An 18,692-nucleotide genomic window follows, 5' to 3' on the forward strand; every position below is an offset into this window, starting at 1 on the left:
TTCCTTCCTTCCTTCCTTCCTTCCTTCCTTCCTTCCTTCCCTCTAGTGTAGACCATTGTGGTTTCCCAGCCTAATCCTAATTTGCTACATAAAGCCATCTAAATTGAAGTCTCACACAAGGGAGTGATATAGGCCTTGGTTTATGATAAGAGATACCTTGCTCAGTAAACAGAAATAAGTGCCCCTAGATAACTGCAGTGTTATTGGGGGAGCAATAGAAAAGAATTTAAAGGGGCTTAACTTTGATGGTGAGTATGCACTCTCAGAGGTATTGGATTTAGTGGAAGAGGTCCTCAAAAATCCAAATCAGAGACAAATATTGGGGGGAGAGCCTGAAAGAAGAAGGGCTATGCATTTTGTGGTTAAAAATTGGGCACTGCATTTACATAATGTTTCCTCCATAAGGGTGGTAGTGCTACAGATTTTTTCCCCCCCTGGAGAGAAGCATATGCCACTTAATAACACAGAGGGTGAAAATCACCATTGTTCCTGTTGAGGTTAGAGACCTGGGTGTTATTTTTCCACCACTGCTCGCCAGTGTTGAGACTTTGGGTGGTTACAGAAGACTGGTCCTCTAGGTGGCAATCCCCTGGGGACAGGGACGGGAGAGGGGCGGTGGTTAGGTGTTGGGGGGGGGGGCCCTCAGCCTGGCCTATGCCCTCTAGCAATGCGGGATCCCTCTCACAGTGGGGGACCCCTCACTCCTAACCACCCTTCTGCCTGCTCACTCCTTACTGCCTGCCTGTTCTTCCTTACCGCTTGGCTCGCTGCCTCTTAGCTGCTGCTGCGCTCACCAGCCGTGAGCCCTGCTTCTGGCTGAGTGGTGCTCCCGCTGTGGGAGCGCACTGGCCACCAGGGGGCAGCTCCTGCATTGAGCGTCTGCCCCCTGGTGGTCAGTGCGCATCATAGCAACCAGTTGTTTTAATCGTTCCGCCATAAAGGTCGCTGTGCTTTTATATTTGTGTGTGTGTGTGTGTGTGTGTGTGTGTGTGTGTGTGTGTGTTTTACAGGCCCGATGCACGAAATTCGTGCAAGAGTAGGCCTTCCTTCCCCCAGCTGCTGGCACTGGCTTCCCTCTGGCACCTGGGACTCAGGCTTCCTTCCAGCCGCCAGCAGGCACCCGGGACCCGGGCTTCCCTTGCAGCCCCGGCTTCATCCAGAAGATCGTCAAGAAGGACATCTGGTCTAATAAGCATATTATGCTTTTATTATTGTAGATATATATATGTATTTTAAAAATTGATTTTAGTTGCTCCCGCTGTGGGAGCGCACTGGCCACCAGGGGGCAGCTCCTGCATTGAGCGTCTGCCCCCTGGTGGTCAGTGCGCATCATAGCAACCAGTTGTTTTAATCGTTCCGCCATAAAGGTCGCTGTGCTTTTATATTTGTGTGTGTGTGTGTGTGTGTGTGTGTGTGTGTGTGTGTGTGTGTGTGTGTGTGTGTGTGTGTGTGTGTGTGTGTGTGTGTGTGTGTGTGTGTGTGTGTGTGTGTGTGTGTGTGTGTGTGTGTGTGTGTGTGTGTGTGTGTGTGTGTGTGTGTGTGTGTGTGTGTGTGTGTGTGTGTGTGTGTGTGTGTGTGTGTGTGTGTTTTACAGGCCCGATGCACGAAATTCGTGCAAGAGTAGGCCTTCCTTCCCCCAGCTGCTGGCACTGGCTTCCCTCTGGCACCTGGGACTCAGGCTTCCTTCCAGCCACCAGCAGGCACCCGGGACCCGGGCTTCCCTTGCAGCCCCGGCTTCATCCAGAAGATCGTCAAGAAGGACATCTGGTCTAATAAGCATATTATGCTTTTATTATTGTAGATATATATATGTATTTTTAAAATTGATTTTAGAGAGGAAGGAATAAGGGGAGAGAGATGGAAACATCAGTGATGAGAGAGAATCACCAATGGGCTGCCTCCTGCATGCCCCCTACTGGGGATTGAGCCTGCAACTCGGGTATGTGCCCTTAACCAGAATCGAACCCGGGGGATCCTTCAGTCCACAGACCAATGCTCACTGAGCCAAACCAGCTAGGGTACAAATAGTTTTTTAAGAAACTTCCAAAATTGTTTTCTGGAGTGGCTATACCATTTTACATTCCTATCTTGCTTTGCTTTTTAAAAAATTATATTTTTCAGTTGCAGCTGACATGCAATGTTATCTGAGTTTCACTTGTCATTGTTTTTAAATTAACTCATTTTCCTTGATTTTCAATAATCTTAAATTTCGATACTCAGTAAATTAAAAGGCTTTGAAGTAAAATATTTTTAAAATGAGGAATAGAGTTGAATTAATTGGAATTATTTAATTGGGAGTTAGTATTTAACTTGACCCACTAAAATTCATTAAAATTTTCTAAGGTTTAAAAGATTAATGTTTTACATATTGTGCCTATTTCTGTTATGCTGCACAATAACAGGTAGAATGGCTGTTTATAAACTAAAAATTAATCTTAAATAGTAATATTTGTGGATTCTATGAGCTCAGTATAGAGAGTAATCTATTCTCTCTATTTTCAGTGCTATTTAAAGAAATGGACTGGGTCTGTCACCTTGTACCTAATAGATAGTTGAGATATTCACTGTTCTGAGACTCCTTGACATAGCCTTGGCCAAGCCATTGTTGAACAAACATAGGGATCCCATGGCCCACTGCCCCAGATTCCCAGACCTGCATTGCCATTTTGTTACATAATTTGGTGTCAAATCATTTCCCAGGTGGAGGAGAGCATTAATCAACCATGTTTATCTTCAGAGAAGCCTAAATATAAAATGAGTTAGAAGTATCACTATTTCTTTCCTTTTTGTTGCTTTTCCCCTTTTTAAATTATCCATATCATTCTTTTTCTCTCATTTATTTGTCTTAGTGTAGCTATTCCTCCACTAGCAGCCACCCAGACTTATTACCTGCTCTCAGAACCACTCTTTTTTATTTATTTTATTTTTATTGATTTCAGAGAGGAAGAGAGAGAGAGGAAGAGAGAGATAGAAACATCAATGATGAGAGAGAATCATTGATCAGCTGCCTCCTGCATGCCCCCTACTTGGGAGCAAGCTGGCAACCTGGGCATGTGCCCTTGGCCGGACTCAAACCCGAGGTCCTTCAGCCCGCAGACTAACGCTCTATCCACTGAGCCAAACCAGCTAGGGCCAGAACCACTCTTTTCAGGGATTTCCCCAGCCTGTAGCTTGTCACAGGAAATTTTAGAGCTGTATCACAGAATGAAGTATCAAAAGCCTTATCTTCAGGTGACATTTAAAGGTGTGGCTATATATAGGTTAGCACCTTATTGATATTTGCAAAATAATTATTGAGCACTTATAGAAGTACAATTAAAAGACAGCACTCCCAAAGAAATTATATGTAGTAGTAACAATACTTCAGGGCTGTGGCTTTCCCTTTCTGTACCACATGTCTGTTTCTCTTCTTAGGGGCTGCAATGAGGCTCTGACCAAACCTCTTTCCAACGAGAAAGTTGTCCGGCCAGCCCTTATCTACAGTCTCTTTCCCAATGTGCCTCCTACCATCTATTTTGGCACTCGAGATGAGAAAGGTAAACCTGGCCAAGTGTGTAAGCCCAGAAGAGCCCCAGGAGAAGGGTGCTAACAAAGTTGGGAGGAGGTGGCAAAAGAATTGGAGGGGCTTTCTAGAATGGCTCTTATGGTGCTTGGTCCCCCACCTGGTTCATCGGTCCAATATGCAGACCTTTTTCTTGTCTGTCCTTGAGCTGATCCTCAGCCCCATAATCTCATGCATTGTTCTTGCCCTTTAACCTGTTTCTTTCCCCTTTCAACCTCTCCTCCTTTCTGTGCTTCTCATTCCTGTGCAGTCCCCCCTCTTCCCCACTGAAACTATGATCAGAAACTGTATTTTGTGACTTACCTACCCAGGAAAGGTTGAGCAATAATGCCATCTCTTTCCTCTTCTAACCATGACTCTCCTGCTCTTCTTCATCCCCCCACCCCCACTTCTCTCCCAGTGGAGAAACTTCCCTGGGAACAAAGGAAGCTGCTGCGGTGGAAGATGAGCACAGTGACCCCCAACATTGTCAAACAGACCATTGGACGGTCCCACTTCAAAGTCAGCACGAGTGAGTCACTTGCCTTATTCTGAATCTGTCTTCGGCCCCAACAGATGGGCTCTGGGAAGAAGGGAGCCCTGGGTACTTCCTCCTATGTGGGGATCCTGTCCTGAAGTTGCCAGTCTCATAGGACATAGCTTTGAACTCCTTCTGGGCTGAAGCCTATTCCTCAAAACTGAAAGACAGAGATTGTTCTACCTGTGACCCCAGGGCCTCATGTAGGATAGCCCCATGGTAACTTTTAGAAAATAGGGTCTAGGAGCTATATGCCCAGCCCCAGTGGCATTTCTGGGGCCTCTGGGGATCTCTCTGCTCTAGGGACTGACTCCCTGATGTGTCTTCTATAGAAAATGATGACTGGCTGGGCTGCTGGGGTCACCACATGAAGTCTTCTAGTTTCCGATCTCTTCGGGGGCACCAGAAGGTAGGAGCCCTTTCTGAGGTGCTCTTCAGGCGTTTGGACTGGGCAGGAGGAGATTGGTAGTGGGGGAAGAGTTGGATAACACAGAGAAGTCAGGAAGGCTTATAGAGGAGTGGAGAAAGTACAGGAGAGGGTGCAGTGTGACCCTAGCAGATCACACACATTTAGCAGTTCAGCTGCAGTGACTTGGGCAGTCACAGCCTCTCAAAGACATTATTCTCTAATGTGTCTAGAGATGCAACATCTGTTTTCCGTTTATTATGTTTCCCCTATAACCACTGTTTTCAGTTTATTGTTTCCCCTGTAACCACTTTGCCTCCCTTCCTCCAAGCTGAATATGTATAAAGAGGACTCTGGTCTCATATTGAAATGAATGAGTCCCTTGCCCCACCCTTATTGAAGGCCAGGTACTTTCTTATCTTTGTACTATAGGCTGTCATGGAAAAAGACTTAATAGCTTTGTCTTTGCACTTAAGGTGGATATTATGTCTGCCTTAATTGCTATTATATATCATGAACTGTCAACTCCTGAAAGGCACTAAATTTTGTCATTTTGTCTTTTAATCATTTTTTGGTGAGTGCTTGGCAGCTGAATTCTTGAGGACCATGAGATGGTGAAAAGAAGATAGAACAGTAGCTTAAAAAGTTGCTAAGGAAGTTGGAATGGGAGAGTGAGTCCTGCCATCTTCCTCGTGATCTTACCTGGGCCCTCTCCCTGCTCTCACCCTTTGTCCCTTCTGTAGCTAAACCACTTCCCAGGTTCATTCCAAATTGGGCGAAAGGACCGGCTGTGGCGGAACCTATCCCGCATGCAGAACTGCTTTGGCAAGAAGGAGTTCAGTTTCTTCCCCCAGTCCTTCATCCTGCCCCAGGATGCCAAGCTCCTGCGCAAAACCTGGGAGAGCAACAGCCGCCAAAAGTGGATTGTTAAACCAGTGAGTGGGTCACAGTGGGCGAGTAGGCCATGGTCTGAGATTAGGAACAACAGAGTATTGGCCATGAGCAAATCTCATCTCCTATGCACTTGACTTCTAGCCAGCATCAGCTCGGGGCATTGGCATCCAGGTCATTCACAAATGGAGTCAGCTCCCCAAGAGAAGGCCCCTTCTGGTACAGAGGTGAGTCTGCCCGCAGCTCAGATCCCCCTTCCCATTTTCTCATTTCCTCAGCCTGGAGGTTCCCTTTTTGTCATGTTCTTCTGTCCTTTGTCCTCCCAGCCAAAGACTGTCCTCAGCCAACTGTTTTAGTCTTTATCTCAGGGACTGTTGGCTGGCTTTTGTCATGGCTCAATTACCCACTGAGCCCTACTTCATCTATCATGTTCCTGAAGCGGGCCTTTCTATACGTAGGTATCTACACAAACCCTACCTCATCAGTGGCAGCAAATTTGATCTGCGAATCTATGTTTACGTCACCTGCTATGATCCTCTACGGATTTACCTCTTTTCAGATGGACTCGTCCGCTTTGCCAGTTGCAAGTATGTGCTAGTGGTGAAGTGTCACCCTAACAGGTCTGGGGATTTGCTTTCCTGAGAGAAAGGGAAACTGGAGGACACCCAACAGAAAAATAACAAATGTTTTGGTAGTTTTTGTTAGCAAAGGAGAATGTGAGGTATATTTAGGAAAACCTAGTCTTCCTTTCCTCCTCTGTATCTGCTTCAGACACTTCTGGTCACCAAATATATGGGGGCTTTTCCCCACACCAAGCAAATCTCTGCAATACCAGCTAGGTGTCCCACAATGTAACTCAATTCTGACATCATCTTCCTGATGTTAGCATCAGATCCCACAGGTTAAGAGCTCAGCCTTGCAAGGCTTCCCACTGCTCACTTCAAATGCCAGTCACAACTCCACATTGCCACATGTGCTTCTGACCCATTGGCTATAAAACAGGTTCCCATGACCTCTCCTAGGGTTCTGTTAATTTGGTCGAGCGGCTCACAGAACTCAGTTTACTTATGTTCACTGGTTTCTTATGAAAGAATAGGATAAAAAATATAGATGAACATCCAGATGGAAGAGATGTGTAGGCTAGGAGCTTTCATTCCTCTTCTGGGGGCACCATTCTCCCTACTCCTCCATATGTTCACCTACCCAGAAGCTCTCTGAACCCTATACTTTCGGGGTTTTATGGAGGCTTTATCACATAGGCATGATGGATCATATTCATCCATTTTCAGCCTATCTCCCATCTTAAAAGAATGGGGGGGCCAGGCTGAAAATTCCAAGCTTATAATCATGGCTTAATCTTTCTGGTCACCAGCTTTATCCAAGAGCCCACCCCAAAGCTCTTCATTAGAATAAAACTCACTTTTATTACCTAGGAGTTCACAAAGGTTTCAGGAGTCCTGTGTTAGGAACTGGGCCAAAGGCCAATATTAGGACAAAAGATGCTTAATGCTCTTATCACTTAGGATTTACAAGGGTTTTAGGAACTGTGTGTCAGAAAATTGGGGGCAAAGATTATAAATCACAACATTATAAATCACAATATCATATGAGGAGGTTCTCTACTTCAGTAAATCTGGGGAAGGTCTTCCTGCAGGACTGAGGTGGGATAAAGGAGAGGAGTTTAGTGTGCTGTTCTAGAAACCTTACCACCAGACATACTTTTGAGGCTCTTGTGCATCTGAAAAGATCTGTCCCCTTGTCCTTTATCTCCTCAGGATATGGTAAATGTTTGAACCGTTGTCTGATTGCTATCTCCTCTTCTTACCTCTGCCTTTCTCCTCCTTTCAGGTATTCCCCTTCCATGAAGAGCCTTGGTAACAAGTTCATGCACCTGACCAACTACAGCGTCAATAAAAAGAATGCTGAGTACCAGGCCAATGCAGATGAAACGGCCTGCCAGGGCCACAAATGGTACCGAGGCAGTGTCTCTGTCAATGGAAACTTAGAGGAGCACAGGGTTCTGGGGTTTGGGGAGGTTCAAGGAGATGATGAATGGAAGATTAATGTAAGACCCAAGATGTTTAAACACTTGGCAATTCAGAATTGGTCTCTTTGCATCCAAGCTCAACTCTGTCTTAATTCAAAACATCAAAAGAAGAGATAGGAAGAAAATACTGTTGTGCTTCTTATTCCTTTTTCTTTCTCTTCATCACTCAATTCATAGAATATAATCCCTAATACTTGTACTCCCTTCCCCATGTTGCAGGGCACTGAAAGCTTTGTGGAACTACCTGAGCCAGAAAGGAGTCAATAGTGATGCCATATGGGAGAAGATAAAGGATGTTGTTGTCAAAACCATCATCTCGTGAGTCACACTGTCATCTGGTGTGGGGCCTGCCACCAAAGCCCCTCTTTTCTCATGGGTTTTACACTGCTGTGCCCCAGACTTTGTGCTGTGCTGTTTCAGTTTCTAAGGGAGTAGGAAGGAGTGGATAGAATTAAATTCTGCTCTTCTATGAAATCCATCCCAAGAAGCTGGCCCCACATCAGAGACCTCTTGAGAGCTGCTTTTTCTGGCTTGCTTCTGCTCTCCCATCTTTGGACCACTTCATTGGCAGGGCAGCTCTGGGTAAGGCCTCCCTTCTCCCTATGACCAGGTCAGAACCCTACGTGACCAGCCTGCTGAAGATGTATGTGCGGCGGCCCTATAGTTGCCACGAGCTCTTTGGTTTTGACATCATGCTGGATGAGAACCTTAAGCCCTGGGTCCTGGAGGTCAACATTTCCCCAAGGTAGGTGGTATTGTCAGGGCACTCATAGCAGAACCCTTTCTTTATGCTTATGATCCTATTTCCACTCCAATCTTGCTGACTTTGGGAAGACCTTTCCTTCATTAGAATTTGTGTTTACCCTTCAGCATCTGTTTGTTTGCTCATTACTCATTCTTTGCTATTATTTCAGGGTTCTTTGAGGATGGAGAGGGGTTGTTAAAAATTTTTTAAATATATTTTTATAGATTTCAGAGAGAAAGGAAGAGGGAGAGAGAGTTGGAAACATCAATGATGAGACAGAATCATTGATTGACTGCCTCCTTTATGCCCCAAACTGGGGATTGAGCCCAGAATCCAGGCATGTGCCCTTGACTGTAATTGAACCCAGTTCCCTTCAATCCGACGCTCTCACTGAGCCAAACTGGCTAGGACAGGGGTTGTTAAAATTTGTTCTTTTGAACTTGCTCCCACCACTTGCTTTTCCCTAACAAATGAATGTCATGGGCAAGAACCTCCCTGACTAATGTTATTCACTATCTGTGTGGCAGGAAGACCCCTATGATTGTGCTCGTGAGTTTGAATGTCAGAGTCCTTTTATCCTGGGGAAGCCAGGGAGTAAATGGGGCTAGCACTGACCTTGACATACAATTGGAAACAGTTTTACCACTCTTTCCAACCTTTCCTTGAAGCCTCCACTCTAACTCTCCATTGGACATCAGCATCAAAGGCCAGATGATCCGTGACCTTCTGAACCTGGCAGGCTTTGTTCTGCCCAACGCAGAGGACATTTCCAGCTCCAGCTGCTCCAGCAGCTCCACCAGGTCAGCCTCCTTGCTTGTCTGCGGCTTGGCTGGCAGCATGAACAGCCCCCTGTGAATCTGAGAAGGAATAATGTCAGTGTGCTCCACCTGCTGGGTCTCCTTTGCTGCTTGATCTGCCCCTACAGTTATCCACACACCTCTGTCATGTCTGTGCCCCTAAAAGCAAGTTTAGTTATACTGCTCACCTGTTCAGGAATCTCCATAGGGCCTGGGGACTCAGCTTCCAACTCCTCACATGGGCAGTCAAGGCCCCAGCCTCCGTTTCCAAGGCACCCCTCCCTTTACTCTTTTGGTTTCCATGTTCTGACGAACCTGACCACTCAGAGAACCTCAAGGTTGGAAGGATCCTTAAAGATCAGTTAATCCAGTCTCCTCTCTGCAACATATGTTGCTTCTCACTGTTTCCCCATAGTGTCCCCTCCTTTGCTCATAGGGTTTCTTCCTGTTAAAATTCCCCTCAGCTAGACCTCCCTGTTTCAACTTCACCCATCCATCAAAGCCTAACTCAGGGCAACATCTTCATGAAGCCTGCTCTTGGATCCACTCTCGCGGGAAGGGAGCCAGTATTTAGCCAGGACCTGCTTTATGTAAGGAAGAAACTATAACTCATCCCCACAGCAGCCCCATGAGGCTGGTATTGGTGTCTTCAGTTTACAGAAGAGAAAGTTGAAAATCACCAGAATTAAGTAGCCCATCTAAGGTTATCCAGCTACAAAGAAGTAGAGCTGGAATTCAATTCCTAAGTTGCCAGTAACAAAACTTGCTTTCCTTACCATACCTTAAGAGACTCTTCTTGGGCTCTGTGCTGTAGTTGTCATTTGACATCTGCCATCCTGTGAGCTCCTTGGAGGCCATCTTTGTGTCTCTCGGTGGTAATTGTAATAATGTGGGTGATGAGACCAAGGTACAGGGAGGTCAAGTAATTTGTCAAGGATCACATAGCCAGTAGGGTTGAGCTGGGTATTTAGTAAGTGTTCACTAAATTAAACTAAACTGAGTATACAGTAATTATTCCAGGGTCTTTTTTTACTATTGAAATACAACTAGAAAGGACACTTTGTACTCCTTACTTTTTTTTGTTTTGTTTTGGTTAATCCTCACCTGAAGAAATTTTACAGAGTGTGGGAGGGAGGGAATGTAGGGAGGATGAGAGAGAGAGAAACATTGACACAAGAGACACATCAATTGGTTGTTTTCTCCATGTGCCCCCACCAGAGCTGGGGATCAAATCTGCAGCTCAGGCTGCAACCCAGGCTCGTGTCCTTGACTGGAAATCAAGCCCGAGACCCTTCGGTGCATGGACCGATGCTCTCACTGAGCCACACCAGCAGGACCATACTCCTCACATTTTTCCATGGTGCTTGCTCTTTGACTCTCAGTCTGCTCGAATGGGGTGCATTGTAGACTAATCTACTCAATTAACATCTGTCCGTACTTCTTTGTCTTTTCTTGAAAAGGGTGCCTTCCTGGGCTGGACCCTCTCTCCACATGTCCTCAGGATGTGAAGCTGCTGACCTTACCCTTTCTCCTTTTCTGCCCCCTGCCTTAGCCTGCCCGCCTCCCCCAGGAACAAATGTCAAATGGCCCCAGAGCAAATCACTGCACAGAAGTTGAAGAAAGCCTATTACCTGACCCAGAAAATTCCTGATCAGGTAGGAGATTACCTCCCACCCCCCACCCCCAGTGTCAGCAGAAAGCTTCCCTACTCAAACATTTGGAATCAGTTTTTCTGTCTAGGACAGGGTTTCCTAGTCTAGGTCCACAACCTCCTTTGTGTGCAGAGATATGTTGGCATGTACATCATTCAGGAGAGAGTTGATGGCCTTTATCATGTGTTCAAGAACCACTGCCCTTGGCAATATTCTGTCCTAGCCCACCCTTGTCCTCAGAGCTGTAGACCCTTTGGGTTTCTTTCCCTGAGGTGCAGTGAGCCCTTGGAAGGCTTGGCTTTCTCAGAGCTGGTGAGGGAGCTGGATGGAAGAGTGGCAGACATAAGACTATTGCCAAATCTGAGTTGCTGGATTCTGATATTGATCCCACCCAACAAATCACTTAACCTCTTTGCCCCAGTGGTTCCCCTCACCTTGACCAAGAATATATTCATCTCCCAGCTAAGCTCAGTAGACTTTGGAACAGATGAGGTCCAGAACTGGCTCACCAGGCTGCCTTGGTGGTCCCCTGAGAGTCCTGGGGCCCCAGAGTTGTTCTCCCTGACCCCTGGCTTCTTGATTCTCTGTTTCTATTTTCTGTCATACTCTCCTCCTCCCTGTTCCTTGGGTCATAGGACTTCTATGCATCTGTGCTGGATGTCCTGACACCAGATGACGTTCGGGTTCTGGTCGAGATGGAAGACGAGTTTTCCCGCCGGGGTCAATTTGAACGAATATTTCCTTCCCGAATTTCTTCTCGCTATCTCCGCTTTTTTGAGCAGCCACGTTATTTCAACATTCTTACCACCCAGTGGGAACAGAAGTACCATGGCAACAAGCTCAAAGGTGATGTGTCCTCCCTGCCCATAGGAGGCCATGTTTACTAGTAGTGAGAGATTAAATCCCTGTAGACCAAGAAATGGGCCTCTCTGGCAAGAAGATTGGCCAATTGATTCCACCTCTTAAATCCCACCCCTACTCATCTTGTCCTAGGAGTAGATCTGCTTCGGAGTTGGTGCTACAAGGGGTTCCACACAGGAGCCATCACTGAGTCTGCTCCAGTGGTAAGTGATACCACTGGGAGGGAGGGGTCAGCTCCATCTCAAAGTCCTCCTTCCTCTGCGTGAAGAGTGCAGTGTAGGTTGGGTGGAGGTCCAGACCCTCCCACTTCTCCCTAGGCCCTCCCTTTCTGTCTCATGGCCCTTCCTTTTCAAAGGAATAATTGCTTCTAGGATTCCCTGGGTGCCTTTCTTTCAAGGATCAAAAAGTGCTTTGTAGCCTCAACTTTTTGTCTCAATAGGGAGAAAACCAAGACTTTTTCCCATGTGGGCCCATGTATGAAGGGTAGGGAAGGGGAGAAGCCCATGGTCATCACTCAGAGGCAGAGGTTCGAGAGAGTGCCAAGACCTGGAACATTTTAGCCTCATTGTTTCCTTTGCTTTCAGTGGTCTCTCCCGACATCACTTCTGACTGTCCCAAAGGGTGATGTGATGGTCAGTGCTTTCTCCAAATCGGAGACTGGCAAGCTGGGGTGAGTGCTGCAAGGAAAGGGTGTTGGGTGTGACTTCAGATACTTTTTAAAATTTATTTAATATTTATTTTTACATTTGATACACAATATCTTAACGGTATGAGTTCAGAGAGTTTTGTTCCTTTCTCTCTTCCCAGATTATGATGAGACCAGCATTTTTTAATTGGTTGATTTTCAGAATATTCAGCTATAATATCCTTTTCCTAGTGGCTTTTGATATGCTCAGACTATTATGAAATCAGCATTTTTCAATTGATTGGCTCTTGGTATGCCCAGGATGCTGAGCCGAGCTGAGCACAGAACCATCTGCAGAAATGGCCACTTTCAGCCATACTCATTAGCTGTAAGAAATCTTTTAGCTCTCCTACGCTCACACACATTTATACTTGTACTTAAGCTCTCAAGCCTTCAAATAAATAAAATATATTTTACAATTATTTATACCTCTATATAACTATGGTTTATTACACCATAATGTTGTGAATGCCCGGTTCAGACTCTGAAGGCAGGTCACAAGTTGAAGTCTAAACTACACAGTGTCTCAGCTATTTATTTGTCCTATTTATTGTCTAAAAACAACAACAACAACAAAACAAAACAGCTCCTCTGAGGAAATCGTACCACTCTTTGAAGACGGGACTATACCCAAGTCCAAGAAGACTCATGCTTGCGTTTTTTCCTCTTTCTCCAGGAAACCCATTTCCTCAAAAGACAGTGAAGACACCAGCAAAGAGCCCAGCCTCTCCAAGCAGATGTTACCTGTGAACAAATACTCTGGGCGGACTTTGAGACTCTCTGCTTCCCCCACCTCCCAGTCAACCGGTGACTCCCTCCTGGCTGCTGTGAGCCCATGACTGGCCTCTTTCCACTAGCCCCTGCCCAGGAGCACTGGCGTAGCTACCTCATGGGAACTGGCCAGCCTGAGCCTCTGCCCCCTCACCTTCCCCCTCTTCAGAGTATTTTTTTGAAGCAGTGAAATTACAGAGATGGTTATCTGGAGGGTTGGTGGGGTGGTGGGGACAGGGAGAAGGTGAAGAAGGTTCACTGGCTGGTACCTCATATCTCAGCAGAGAAGCCAATGACAGCTACTCGGCCTTATAAAGCAGGGTTTGCTTTCTACCTTCAGAGAGCTGTGTGTGGTTTGTTTTAGGCCTTGGTGCAGTGATTGAATTCGAGTTCAAGAGGAGAAAACCTAGTGAACCTGTTTGGGCCTGAAGTCCTTTGTAGTTGAGGAGGTTCCTCTGAAGGTTCTCATTTCCTCAGGTCTTCTGTCCGCTCCCTCCCTTCCCTTTTATCCTGAGAAGTCACTTTCAGAAACCTTCAAACTTCCTCAGTAGACAGACAGGGAGAGGCGATGACCAGGGAGGTGAAACCATGTCCTATCATGCTAGTCTTGGGAGCTTCACCACCTGTAGACCATTTGTCTTTACATATGTCCACCCAGCCAGTGGCCCTGGGTCTTCCTATTCTGACCTCATAACACTACTCAGTCAGCCTTCTAGACTTCTCAGTCATGGATGTTTCCTCTTCAACTCGTGGCTTTCTGAGGGTGAGAGCCAAATTGTGAATTTCCTATGGCCTCAGTGAAGGAGCCTGGATAATCCCACTTGCTGTTGTCTGTCAATGGACACAGTCTGGGGGAGAGCAGAAGGAGCTGTGATTTCCCCATAACCTAGGAAGGCTCATGATCTCCTTACTCCCTTCACTGTCTCTGATTAATGGGGTCGCTAGGGCAAGCAGAGTCTGGTGGCATAGCAGGTGGATTTCAGAAGCAGTCATTCATTGAAGGATGGGCTTCCACACACTGCTGCCTAAACTCTTGTACTCTTAACTGAATCTACCTCCCTCCCTAAGACTCAGTAAAACAGTGACTGTTCAATAAATGTTTGAATGAACTGTACAGACGGAGATCTCCAAAGACACTTGTATCTGATCCAGAAGGTCTACTTATCTTTCCCCTGGGGAAAAGTGGCACCCAGGGAATCCAAGGTGGGAAGTTTGGATCAGAAAGGTTGTTTTCACTTGAACTGTGCTCCTTCTTAACCCGTACAAAGGTACTTCCTGGTTACTGCTTGCCCCCTCCCCTGCCCTGTCATCCCTTTACTTTGTTGTCTTAGCAGCGGGGTCCAACAAGAAGCCACTGGCCCATCTGTGATACCCAAGTTTTCCCCTTTGCACGTCAGGCAGGGAGCTCTGCTCACAGTCCTGTCCTGGGCCCTGCCATCATTCTAAGCTTTGGGAAGATATAGACTACTCTGCTTTATGGCTCCTGGAGTTCTATGGCAAGCTGGAATGGAGCCATGGAAAAATCACTACGAGGTCTGACTAGGTTTAAGGCCACACAAGTAGGTGGCTGGTCTGGCCAGTGTGAAGGCCATGCTGACAAGTTGGGAAGAAAGCTTGGCAGAGTTCTGGGGTAGCCCAGCAGGAAAGGTCCTTGAAGCCAACTCCTTCTTGTCCTACCTGGATGCAAAAATGTCACAGTGAGCCTTGTGACAAGGACAGTAAGCAGGCTTCCTAAGAAAACTAGCCACCTGTGTAAGTAGTTTTGCTGTGGTTGGTCCTCTGGTCAAGGGCTTCGGTGTAGAGGCCTGCCTGAGCTGGCTTACTCCTTGCAATCCAGCTTCAATTCTCTGACCTACCTTCTGAGAGCACAACCAGTCCATTTCCATCCCTGCAGCTGGAGAGGGAACCAGCATTGCAGCATGATGGTAATGGAGGGGGGCAGGGGGAGGCAGTAAAGGACTTAGGAAATTAAATGATGAAAATAGAGTGTTCTTAGTAGTTTAAAACATGTTTGTACATGCATTGTTTTTAATTTTCACCACATTTGAATATAGGAGAGGTGTGTTTTGCTGGGTGGGAGAAGGAATGGGGTTTATGTATTTCCCTCATCATTGGGAGAAAATTAAATCTTGCTTATTAAGCATTCGGCATACATACTAACAATGAATACCTACAGTATAAGGTGTTCAGCTGAATAAGGAATTTTGGAGAAGTAATGATATTTCTTAGAAAGTTTAAAGTTGGGGATATAGTAGGATACATGTTAGTTATTTTCCTAACTTACCCAGACCCTGTTTGGAGAAAGGGGAGTGCAGTACAGAGTATTTCTGGAGCACTGGAGTAAAGATTTAGGGTAGAAGACAAGGGTTGCTTATTGCTGTTTACTTCATATTCACTCAGGATTGATAAAAAACTAAGTGACTTAGAATAAATACTAACGAAGAGGTGGTATTGTGATAGGAAAAGAGCATGGGCATTAGAGACTGACCTTGGGTTCAAATCTCAGTTCTGCTGTGTGACCTCAGCTACCACTTTTTTTAAGTCTCAGTTTTTTTATAATATGAATATACCTATACTGCAGGGTTGTGAAAGCTAAGTAAAATATAGTAAAAGCACTTAGGACTTAGAGCAGTGGTTCTCAACCTGTGGGTCGCGACCCCTTTGGCGGTCGAACAACCCTTTTACAGGGGTCGCCTAAGACCATCCTGCATATCAGATATTTACATTACGATTCATAACAGTAGCAACATTACAGTTATGAAGTAGCAACAAAAATAATTTTATGGTTGGGTCACAACATGAGGAACTGTATTTAAAGGGCCAGAAGGTTGAGAAACACTGACTTAGAGGGTACTTAATTCATGGCCACTCCTATTTGCTATCCAAACCCTGTCTTGGGAAGGGAAGGCAGGTAAGAAATGTAAAACCCCTTTCACAAGGGAAGTGAAGCAGCTGTAGAGCCAGTTTAGAGGTGAAGGAGGCCAGGACAGGGTTCAGATGCCATATCACTCCCACCTTCACCCGAGGTACACAGAATGCAAATTCTCTGGGTAAGGAAGCATATTAAACATTAGAAATATGTGAATTAAATCACATTATCTTACCCCAAGATAAGCTTTGATAAGAAGGAGAGCAAGGGAGCAATGGATGCCTGGTGACTGGGAAGGGGAGGAGCATAGTAAAGAAAATAGAGACCTTGAACTGGAGCTGGCGCCAAAGAACAGACGCACCTACCCAACAGCTCTGCCAAGGGACAGTTGTCATTGCAGGTTAATTCTTATGGTTACAAGCTATTTAGTCACCAGGGCCAAAGGACATACCTGATTGCCCCGGGGGCAATACAGCAGTGGGCCAGTGAAGGAGGTGGACAATTTGGGTACACGGTACATTCCACTGCCCTCGTCAGTTGAATTAGTTATCGAAAGGCGGCTAGGAGACCTCCCCTCCTGGCTTCCTCTGGATTTGTCCTTTAAGACTAAGGTTCAGCTGTCTACTGTTCCAATGCCCCAACTGCTTTGAGACTTAGAAGCATTGACAGTTTTCAGATATGTGGCTAAGGATGCTCCATTTCATCTCACTTGAGATTCTGATCCAGCCCTTAGACAACCCTTGGCCTCTTAGATTTCCCTCCCCCTAAGAGTTTGCACTCTATTGATGCCAAGGCTCATTGAATTGACATTTCATCAGCGTTGGAGCAATGAAAGCTGCAAGCAGTCTTAATGTTGACCTTGGCAAATCTCTCATTGGTGAAATAATACAAGAAGTGTCAGCAAAGGGTAGTTTTTAAAACCCATTTGTACCTTTATTATAATAGATTGAAACACATGGAATGCTAGAGACTGTATAGCAAAAGCCAACACAATTTTGAAAGGATATTTAAGTTTCAATTAGTAAAGTGGGGAGAACAAAGCCTACTTTATAGGGTAGTTAGGAGAGGTGCCTGATATATAGTGCAGATTTAAAATATATTCTAAAACAGACAAAATTAGTACCACCAAAAACATTTCTTCATAAAGAAATAACAGTATGTTACTATTACACAACTTTGATAAAATATATTTTGATTCTGTCCATGGGATATCGAACTTGCAGATTTAATCAAGGTAATTAGCTTTGAAAGGTTGGAACCCCAACATTTGTTGTCAGGGAAATGCAATTAAAACTATATGACACAGGTTCAGATATTTGGTGTACTACCATCTGTGGGATTATCTCTAAATCAGAATCCACCAGGGCAGAATGATAGGGCAGTGGCATGAGTCCTGAGCAGAGAGCCTTCAGAAAAGCAGCTGTGCAGAAAAGGGGGCTGCCCCCTCACATCTCATGCAATGCATGTTTCTTGGGGAACCTGGTGCTAAGTGAAAGAAGCCAGAAACACGATTGTATATTTTATAATTCCATTTATATAACATTCTGGAAAAGGCATACTGACCAAAAGCACATCAGTGGTTGCCAGGGATTATATGAGGGAGGGAATTGGCTATAAAGGGGTGCATTGGAAATATTCTATATCTTGACTGTGCATTTGTCCAAACTCATCAAATTGTACACTTAAGATGGATGAGTTTTATTATATGCAGGTAAATAGATTTGACTTTTAAAAAAGGACAAAGTATCATTTCATGACGCATGCAAATTAAAACCACAATGAGATAACACTAGAATAGTTAAAAAGGCAGCCAAGACCAAATGTTGGAGAGGATGTGCAGTAATTGAGACTTTTACATATGGCTGGTGGCTGAGAGTAAAATGTTGCAATTGCTATGGAACACTAGAAGTTTATTAAGAGTTAACATATTTACCTATGACTCAGCAATTCCACTTTTAGGTATCCTACCCCCACTCCCTGGCAAATGAAATCAGATGTTCACCAAAAACATTTATTGTGGCTTTATTCATAATAAAAAAATTGGAAACAATCCAATGCCTCTCAACAGATAAACAAACTAGTTTGGAATGCTACTCAGCAATAAAAAGAAATAAACTCTAGCCTTACAAAAAAATGTTGGCCATACAAGAATATTCAAGGGACTTCTTTAAACTGAAAACAAGCTGGTGCTGAACTGCCTGCCTCTGCACTGAACTGTTCTGCTGTGCTGTGTTTCTGCCATCTGAGCCAGCTCTTATAAAGGAGTTCCTAGAATCCTACTTCAACCAATAGGACTGAGGCTTTCCCTGTCCAGTTGGAGCTATGCAGCTCTGACCAAGCAGAGTGGCTCTATTCTGACCAATCAGACAGTGCCTTTTGGACCAAACAAACTTCAAAGATTTGGAGTCCTCATTTACATGAGGATGGGCCAATCAGAGACTAGGGGTGAGGACCCTGTCCATGTAAGGCAGCTCCCCTTGACTGATAGCACAGATCCTTGGAAGACTTCCCACAAATCCTTGGAAGACTGTGTCTTCCTGGCTGAGCTGAAACACCAAAGATATCTCTGGCCCCAGAGCTGATCTACAGCCATGCTGTTTTCACAGATGTACTGTATCACAGTTGAGCTGGTTTGCACTGAATAAAGTTTCCTTCACCAAATCCCAAATTGGGGATTCCTGTTGGTGTTGAATTGGCAACCATATTTGACAAAGGGATCAATCTAGCAAGAAGATAAAACATTTATAAATATATATGCACCCAACATAGGAGTACCAAAATACAGGGTGTGCCCCCAAAATGTATACACACTTTAACAGTTGACAGCTTAATTTTGAAAATGAAATGTATTTTAATAAACACTACCTTTATTCAAAGTGTGTATATAAT

General features: G+C 45.2%; 1 protein-coding gene across 1 annotated transcript in view; it reads left to right on the forward strand.

Annotated features, from left to right (window-relative positions):
* TTLL4 (tubulin tyrosine ligase-like family member 4) overlaps nt 1-14,048 on the forward strand; it is an 18,824-nt gene extending 4,776 nt beyond the window's left edge. The window contains 15 exon segments of the mRNA XM_014531058.1: nt 3,415-3,536; nt 3,963-4,073; nt 4,412-4,488; nt 5,229-5,420; nt 5,521-5,603; nt 5,835-5,963; nt 7,225-7,347; nt 7,643-7,741; nt 8,034-8,168; nt 8,837-8,968; nt 10,518-10,620; nt 11,253-11,463; nt 11,611-11,681; nt 12,063-12,148; nt 12,840-14,048. Of these exon segments, the coding sequence (XP_014386544.1) occupies nt 3,415-3,536; nt 3,963-4,073; nt 4,412-4,488; nt 5,229-5,420; nt 5,521-5,603; nt 5,835-5,963; nt 7,225-7,347; nt 7,643-7,741; nt 8,034-8,168; nt 8,837-8,968; nt 10,518-10,620; nt 11,253-11,463; nt 11,611-11,681; nt 12,063-12,148; nt 12,840-13,002 (1,837 nt within the window). The 3' untranslated portion in view covers nt 13,003-14,048.
* Nucleotides 14,049-18,692: the final 4,644 nt, after the last annotated feature.

The sequence above is a fragment of the Myotis brandtii genome, unplaced genomic scaffold (genome assembly GCF_000412655.1).
Source record: "Myotis brandtii unplaced genomic scaffold, ASM41265v1 scaffold79, whole genome shotgun sequence".
In the NCBI taxonomy this organism is placed as follows: domain Eukaryota; kingdom Metazoa; phylum Chordata; class Mammalia; order Chiroptera; family Vespertilionidae; genus Myotis; species Myotis brandtii.